Source organism: Cinclus cinclus, chromosome 33 (assembly GCF_963662255.1).
Source record: "Cinclus cinclus chromosome 33, bCinCin1.1, whole genome shotgun sequence".
Taxonomy (NCBI): Eukaryota; Metazoa; Chordata; class Aves; order Passeriformes; family Cinclidae; genus Cinclus; species Cinclus cinclus.
This window is the reverse complement of record NC_085078.1, coordinates 1,371,781-1,380,477: the sequence shown is the minus strand read 5'-3', so window position 1 is coordinate 1,380,477 and position 8,697 is coordinate 1,371,781. Positions and strand designations below refer to the sequence as shown.

General features: G+C 58.6%; 1 protein-coding gene across 1 annotated transcript; it reads left to right on the top strand.

Annotated features, from left to right (window-relative positions):
* Positions 1 to 1,422: 1,422 nt before the first annotated feature.
* On the top strand, positions 1,423 to 8,414 carry LOC134055567 (serine/threonine-protein kinase pim-1-like). Its single transcript, XM_062511971.1, has 9 exons — positions 1,423 to 1,490; positions 3,515 to 3,778; positions 3,911 to 4,253; positions 4,370 to 4,420; positions 5,010 to 5,376; positions 6,020 to 6,199; positions 6,460 to 6,557; positions 7,575 to 7,708; positions 8,333 to 8,414. The coding sequence occupies exons 1-9, from the start codon at positions 1,423 to 1,425 to the stop codon at positions 8,412 to 8,414; spliced, it is 1,587 nt and encodes a 528-aa protein (XP_062367955.1).
* The last annotated feature ends 283 nt before the right edge of the window (positions 8,415 to 8,697 follow it).

The following is an 8,697-nucleotide window of genomic DNA, read 5'->3' as shown; positions in this document are numbered from 1 at the left end:
TCCATCAATCACATTTTCTAAATTATACCAATTATTTGGTGCCCACTCTTCTCCTCCCTGAGAGGGTCTGGCACTATATATAGCTAATAGAGCAAAAAATGCAGCTTTATTTGTTGCACTGCAATTTTCACTCATTTTATGAAGGGGCAAGTAAAAACCACTGCAGGGAGGTATATCACTTAAGTTACACACACGCGCACACACAGACACACACACACACACACACACACACACACACAACTTTTCTCTGTGTTCCCTTTCACTTCCCTGTGTGGGTGAAGAGACCGAAGCTGCTTGGGAGGCACTAGCTTCAGTACAAATCTCTGGTTGTCTCTTTGCTACACCAACCAGTCAAAAAAACCACAATAAAAACCAACAAAACAGTCCTGTCTTCCACACCAAGAGATCCTAGAGTGAAATTCTACAGACAGAGCCCTCAAACAAGTGTGGGGGTGCTCTCCACCTAGGCCTGTGCAGTTTGCAGGAAATCTGAACTTGCCCCCCTTGCTTTCTGGACAAGCTCACTCCTTTTGAGGTGACCAGCTAGGTGCGGCTGGAGCAAGATGTCCTTCCCCTATTACAGACTACACACAACCTTGCAGCCCTTCTGTCTGTCATAATCCAGTCCGTGATGCCAATTTAATGTCACGATCCGCCAATCCAGGCGGGGATCGTGATGCTTTGTTTTGATCTTGAGGTGCAAGACACAGAGCAGGGGGACAGCAGTATGCTTCAATATAGCACTTTATTTGATGCTAACAATTCAGTTGTGCGACAGAGGGGAGAGTTTAAGGAAACAAAAGGGGAAAAGAGGGGAAGGGAAATAGCTACCAAGGGATGGGACGGAGTCCTCGTGGTCTTCGGCCAATAGACGTGTCTTCCTTACGTGGGGAGATCTCAAGAGGCTTCTCCAAAGAGTCACCGTTTTACAGTCTTTTCTCAAAGTGAGCGATGTCTGGCCAAGAGGTGGGGAGATTTATGGACTATGGTGTGCTCACAGAAGCAGGTGCCAATCTGACTGGGCTATTGTGGCCTCGAAGAGCAGTGCACCATGACGGCACAGCACAGCACAGCTGCAAACAGTTATTTGGTAAACCTCTACCTCGGCCAGGCCAGAACTGTTCAAAGGCAACCAGGCCAGAAAACTCCTGTCTGGACTGAGTGGGGTTCACCGGGGTCTTCTTGTGATGGTCGTGAGGCAAATGAGGGAAACTTCGGACCGTCTCTTCAAGATGACAGGAGATGAATTCCCAGAAGTGGCTGTAACGGCCATCTATGGGGTTGGGAGCACTTTGGAGTCTGGGGATGCTTTTGGGGTCAGCCAAATGGGTGCTGCAGGGGCACTTAGAGATCCTGGGAGGTCTGGGGGACACATACGTGACATGTGGTGGGTGGACACTGGGGTTCTGTGAAGCCCAGGGCATGACGGGCGTTGTTGTCCCAGCTCCAACGGGGCTCAACTGGGCCGTGGGGCATGACGGGAGCCACAGGCAAAAACAGAAAAGATGGCGCCGACACCAGGCACCGCCCCCAAAGTGCCAAGACCCAGCACTGATTGGTTGTGTGCAGTGATGGGCGGGAGTCTTGGCAAATGGGAGGCACCAGAGGCAGGAGCCCACTCCATCCCCAGTACAGCCCCGTACAAACCCAGTGCCCCTCCAGGTCATCCCAGTACACCCCAGTCCCACCCAATACACCTGGCTTAGTTCCCAGTCCATTCCAGTTCCTCCCCGTATTATCCACAGTAGGCGTCAGTGTCCCCCAGCCATCCCCACAGTGCGCCCTGTGTCCCTAGTTTGTCCCAGTACTTCCAAGTATCAATCCCAGTATGTCCCAGTAGTTTTCAGTGCAACCCCACAGTCCATCCCAGTCCACCCAGATTCCCCCTCAGCATTCCCCATGTTCCCACGTTGACCCACTCCTCCCCAGTATCACTCCCAGTATGTCCCAGCGTTTCCCACAGTGCTCCCAGTGTCCCCCAGTATGTCCCAGTTCTCCCAAATGTTTCCAAGGAAACCTGAACTTCTCACGGTTGCCGTGGCACACAAACGCAGCTGTGGGATCAGTGCAGTGTCCATGGCCCTGTACAGCCCCTGGCAGTGGCCCAGTGCAGGATGCGAAGATGATCCACCCGCAGAGCTGGCCCAGGGCAGGCTCTGCAGTGCTTTTGGTGGCACCTTGGGCAGGCACACTCCTGAGGACTATGTCTGTTTGCAGTGGAGAAAATTAGGAGTTTTAGATTGTTTAAAAAAATTAAAAAGGGAAAACATCTCTTTGCCTGAGCGCAGCCAGTTCTCCAAGCAAAGCAGGTTCCAGATGAGGGAGGACAGACGGGATGGGGCTGGGCAAAGTGGAGCAAGGTTGTCCACACTGGGTCAGACCTCAAGGCACAGCTTCTCTGAGCAGGCCAGACCTGCCGAGGAGAGACCCTGGATCAATATCAACCACACAATGCTCTAATCACCTCTGCTCTAAAATCAGCAGTAATAAAATCCACCCTTTAAAACTCCAATGGATATTTCTCCATAACTGCAGCAGAAAACCTTCCTCATGGACTGCACCAGACCAGAGGGAAATCAAGGCAGAGCCGTGGTTTGTCAGGACTTGCTTGATCCCAGTGAGCCCCGTGGTGCATTTGGTGCTGAGTCCTTGAACCTCAGGGCCTAGGAGGAGATTGCACAAACCCTTCGAGGAGTCCAATTCAGAAGAACCTTTCAGCTGCTGCCCATGCCTGTGCCTTGGGCTGGCCCAGACTCCTTCTGGGGGATGTGTTGCACCTCAGCCCTGCTCTGGGAGAGAAATTCCTTCTCCTTGTTTCCAGTCTGGGCCTCCACAGCTGCCCTTGGTATTAATTGTTTCTTTCTCTGGATATTCTCTGTCAAAAGAGCCATCATCTCTGAAACTGCCCATCAATCCCTCCCAGGGCTCTCCTCTGCTGTCCTCAGTCTCCAGCCCACTGAGCACAGAACTCCTTTCTCCACTCCATTGACCACTATCAAATGGTCATGTGCTTGAGGCCATGGGCACCTGACAAAAAGGACAGTTCTTTTCCATAGAAAGGAACGTAGGGAGCCCCAGTGTTTCAAAGGCAGGGAAGAGTCGGCCCTCAGGAAGCCAAGGTAACCTACATATGCCTGGCAGCTTTTGTCTGGGAGCTATCCTTGTATATATCCAGAATTTCAGAGGCAGTATCCCAATCTTGGCCGTCAAGGACTGTGCTTGAACGATGTTTTATTCTCCATGGAAAGAAAAGGCTCAGGGGCTGCCCCCGGGGTGCGCGGGGCTTGGCACAGGGCTGAGAAGGCAACGGAAAAACGGAAAAACGGAAAAACGGCCATGGGGACAAACGGCCCCAGGGCTTCAGTTGCAGTTGCAGCAGCAGCAGCAGCAGCGGCAGCGGCAGCAGCAGCAGCGAATCAAGCGACTTTGTCGACCCTCTGGATCTCCTCTCCCTCTCCCGCAGTCCCACAGCCTCTCTCAGTCTCCGTTTCCCGGTGTCTCCCTCCTCTCCCAGTCTCCCTCTCCCCGTTCCGAGCCGGCTCATGCCCCCAGCCCGCCCTCGGCCCCGAGCGGGGCTTCCCCGTCCCCGTCCCCGTCCCCGTCCCCGTCCCCGGCCGTCCTGCCGCGGTCTCTCCTCCGCCCGGCTCTGGCTGTACTGGCAGTGGCGCTGCTGGGCGGGGATCAGTGCCTGGTGCGGCATCGCCTCCCTTTGGCTCCGCCTGCCCCGGCCCCGGCCCCGGCCCCGGCCCCGGCCCCGGCCCCGGCCCCGGCCCCGGCCCCGGCCCCGGCCCCGGCCCCGGCCGCAACGTGGGCTCCGACCTCGGCCTCAACGCGGGGTCCGGCCCCGACCCCGGGCCCGGCCGCAGCCCCAGCCCCAACGTGGATCCCGGTCCCGGTCCCGGTCCCGGCGCCGGCTGCTCCCGGAGCCCGCAGAGCGCACACAGGGCGCGGCCGCTCCCGCCGCCTCCGTTGGGGCTTCCCCGGCCCGAGCTCCGCCGCTCGGCAGCGCGGCCGCTGGCCCCGAGCCGCCACTGTCGCGTTCCAAAGAGCGAACACCAGGGGCTGCCCGGCCCGGGACGGCTGAGGGGCGCTCGGGGCCCGTGTCTGGCCCCGGGCCGAGCGCTGACAGCCGCGTCTCGCCGGCAGGGAAGGTGGAGCACGGCATTAAGGAGCGCTACCAGCTCGGTTCGCTGCTGGGGCGCGGCGGCTTCGGCAGCGTCTGGGCGGCGACGCGGCTCTCGGACGGCGCCCCGGTGAGTGGAGGGGCCGGCGGCGGGCGGAGGAGGAGGAGGCTGAGGAGGGGTCGGGGAAGGATGGGGCTCGGCAGGGCGGGCGGCGAGCTAAGCCCTCTGCTCCCCTTGGCTTGCAGGTGGCCATCAAAAGGGTGCCACGGAACCGCGTCCGACACTGGGGTGAGCTGGTGAGTGAGCGGGGGTCAGAGGGAGAAGCCGGGGCGTGCGGGGTGGGCATGAGCCGAGGCCCAGCAGGGTGGACAGCGCGTGTGGGGCCAGCAGAGCATCCCGGGCTGGGTGAGGGCTTCCCGAGCCCTGGCACGGCATCAGCCCCGCTGACGGCATCGTGGTCCTCCTGCAGCCCGACGGCACCAGCGCACCAATGGAGATCGTGCTCCTGGACAAGGTGTCCACTGGCTTCCCTGGTGTTGTCCAGCTGCTGGAGTGGCTTGAGCTCCCCAGCGACATCCTGATGGTGCTGGAGGGGTCGGTGAAGGATGGGGCTCGGCAGGGCGGGCGGCGAGCTAAGCCCTCTGCTCCCCTTGGCTTGCAGGTGGCCATCAAAAGGGTGCCACGGAACCGCGTCCGACACTGGGGTGAGCTGGTGAGTGAGCGGGGGTCAGCGGGAGAAGCCGGGGCGTGCTGGGTGGGCATGAGCCGAGGCCCAGCAGGGTGGACAGCGCGTGTGGGGCCAGCAGAGCATCCCGGGCTGGGTGAGGGCTTCCCGAGCCCTGGCACGGCATCAGCCCCGCTGACGGCATCGTGGTCCTCCTGCAGCCCGACGGCACCAGCGCACCAATGGAGATCGTGCTCCTGGACAAGGTGTCCACTGGCTTCCCTGGTGTTGTCCAGCTGCTGGAGTGGCTTGAGCTCCCCAGCGACATCCTGATGGTGCTGGAGCGCCCGGAGCGGTGTCAGGACCTCTGTCATTTCATTCGGGCACGGGGGTTCCTGTCCGAGGAGGTGGCGCGGCAGCTGTTCCGCCAGGTGCTGGAGGCCGTGCAGCACTGCACCAGCTGCGGAGTCCTGCACAGGGATGTCAAACCGGAGAACATCCTCGTTGACCTGGCCAGCGGGCAGGCAAAACTGATTGATTTTGGCTGTGGCACCTACCTGCAGGACACAGCCTACACTCACTTTGCAGGTGAGCCCACACAGCGCCGTCTTCCCGCTCCCAGCATCTCCTGGCCCAACAGCTCAGGGCCCAGCCTGGCTGTGGGAGCGTGGACTCTCCTTTTTGCTGCCAGTCATGGCACTGAGTCTTCAGCTGAGTTGCTTTCCACTGGGGGCGGCTGGGGGGACAGCTTCCAGCCCTGCTGGCAGCCTTTGCCAGCCGCTGTGCCCAGGACTGGGGCTGGGGCAGCCAGCCTGACAAAAACACCCATGGGTGGGGGTAGTAGGGGAGCAGGGGAGGGGCAGAACCTGCGCACCCGCTGTTTTGGTGTGCAGGTGAGAAAGGGCTTGCACTACTGTGCTCACCTTGTTTGCCTTGGCCTCATAATTGTTTTTTGGGGCAATGCAGGCAGGGAGGATGGAGACATGGATTTCCCCACCACTGAGTGGGTTTTTCCTTGTCATGCTCAGGCCTTGCTAGGGCTTCTGCTGCCCTCTTGCAGCACCAGTGGCTCCTTTTCCAAGCCCAAGTTTGTACACAAGTCCCAGGTGCTGGCCAGAGGCAAGGGGTCACACCATGTGCCATTGGTGCAGCCCTAGCATGGCCAAGGATTCTGGGGCCAGGCTCTGGGAGCAGCAGCATTCCCCTGATGAACTCCATCTCTGTCCCATAGGAACACGGTCCTACAGCCCCCCGGAATGGACCCGCTTTGGCTGGTACTATGGCAAGCCAGCTACCATCTGGTCCCTGGGCATCCTGCTGCACCAGATGGTCTGTGGGAAGCACCCTTTCAGGAGGGGCCGGAACATCAGCTGGAACCATCAGCTCTCACTGCCACAACGGCTCTCTCAAGGTGAATCCTCATCTCTGGGCACGGGGGGAATGGGAGGCAGTGCTGGGAGACAGCAGTGGGCTCGTGAGCATCCCGCTCTGGCAGCTGCTGAGCACGTGGCACAGGTCCTGCTCTCCTGCTCTCCTCCAAAACAAAGAACTGATGGGAGGCTTTAGGCCCAGCTCTGAGCACACGCAGCATGGCTTGGGCATGGGAATAATGGGGCAAAGCAGACTGCAGCCTCCTCCAAGTGACCGGTGGTTTCTGCTTTCTCTCTCCAGACTGCCAAGATCTGATCAAAAGGTGTTTATCCATGCTCGACATAGAAAGGCCCTCATTAGAAGACCTGCTTTGTGACCCTTGGATGCAGCAAATTCACCTGACGTAGAAGAAGGGAGAGAGCCACAGGCGCACTTTGATGCAGGGCTCTGGTAAGTTCCAGCTCCACACAGGCCTTGGCAATCTGAAGCAAAGAAGCCCAGACTGTTTTGTCCTGCCTGTGCCACTGCACCCAGGTCATCAGAAGGGAACACCCAGCCCTTGGGCTGGAGCTGAGCTGCTCTCTGCCCAGCACTGGTGGCCACCATCTGAGCTGGTTTGGCTTGTCCTGGTTCACTGACAGCTGGGGCCCTGGGCAGAACACTGAGAGCCTGGTCTCCCCCCCAGGGAAGGAGAAGGAGCCCCTGGAGAAGCTGTAGCAGGTGGGGCTGCTGCTGCTGGGGACAGCGAGGATGACATCAAGGATGACAACCTCTTCCTCCACCTGGCCACTGGCAAGCTGAAGATGACAGACTTGGATTCTGGCACCTTCTTCAAAGCCAGGCTCCACACAGCAAATTTACAGATGAGTCCAGACCCAGGGGGATGCTCCCAGATTTGGGCATTGCACAGCCTGCCCCGGAAACAAAGGTTCCCCCTTTGCTGGGGAGGATAAAATTGATTCTTCTGTCATCTGCCAAGCTGCCTTTTGGCAGGACTGGGGGATGGGCTGGGGTGGGTACGAAATGGGAGTTGGCTCCTGGCCCTGCCAACAGCCCCCAGCACCCACCGTGCCCCAGCTGGGGCTGGGGCAGCCAGCTTGACACAAACAAAGCCCCGTGGTGGGAGCAGAGGTGGGGCTCCAGAATTGTGCTTGGCTGCTTTGCTTTGCAGGCAAGGAAGGGCTTGGGCTGCTCCACTGCCCTTGCTTGCTTTGGGATCACCATAACTTTTGCGGCAGCGCAGGGGGAAAGGGAGAAAGCACGGGCTTCTCTCAGCCATGGGTGGCTTTTTCCCTGGCATGTAGGGTTGGGCCTTCCTCAAGCCCTTGATAGAGATAAGATTTTTTACCATTTCTCTTTTCCCCCCCTTTGCACTGTAACCTATTTTCATTATTTTGTTGTTTGTTTCTCTAAAGGAAGTGTTCCAGGTGGGGTCCAGTGTGGATCAGGAGGTGCTTGGGACCAGCTGCGGTGTGGACGGGCCGTGTGCTTGGAGAAGGCTGAGGACATCGTTTGGGACCAGCTTTTCTGCCAGCAGCGATGGCATGAGGTGAGTCCCCGTCTTCTTTGCATGGTGGGATAAGAGCTTTTGGGAAATGGCAGCAAACACCGGAGCATCCTGCTGTGGCAGCTGCTGAGGAGGAGGATGTGCCATGGCTGGCTGCAGGCTGGGCACATGTCCTGCCCTCCTGCTCTGCTGCCCAATGAGGGGCAGCAATGATGGGCAGCTTTGGGCACTGCTCTGGGCATGGCCAGCGTGGCCTGGACACCGTGGGAGCTGGGACAAGGGTGAGCCTTCAGGAGCCTTCAGCTGACGGGCAATTTCTGGTTTCTCTCCTTGCAGCCGGGCCCTGTGGATGCTGAGGCTGCTCTGGGCTCTGCCAGGGCTCTGCTGCAGCTCAGCACCGGGCCCGAATCAGCCAAAGGAGAAATGGTGTGACCTGCAGCAGAGACTTGCTTGAGCATTTTGGCAACGCAGCTCAAGTTTGCAGAGTGTACACCTCCAAGGGAAAACAAAGTAAACCTGTTCAATACCTTCTGAAATGAAATCAATCTGGAACGACCCCAAATGACATTTTCAGCTTGCACAAGCTGTAGCTCAGCCCTCCTCTGAACAGTTCTCTCCCTCACCTGCCTTTTACTTCACAACTGCTCCCTCCTTTCCCCCACTGAGTTCCCAGCCCATCACAGTGTCCATCACGTTGCTGCCTTCCTTAATGCCCCTCACCATGAGGAACACTGATCCCCAGGCTTAGGATCTCATGCTGTCACTGGCTGAAGAGCAGCAATGTCTCAGAGGTCCAGTGAGATTTTAGTGTCATTCAGAGCTGCTCTCCAGCCCTCAGTTCTCCTCACTGCTGAGTTCCCACTCCCTTTTCCTCGTCCTTCCAGCAGGATGAACTCTGTGAATCCCCCTGAGCTTCCCCACTCTTCCCAGCCCACCCATCCACCTCAGTTAGGCTGAAGCTGAAGCTTCTTTGTCTCCTCTGGCACAGCAGTGCAGTCCCCTGTGCAGGGAGCCCCAGCCCCAGAGCACAG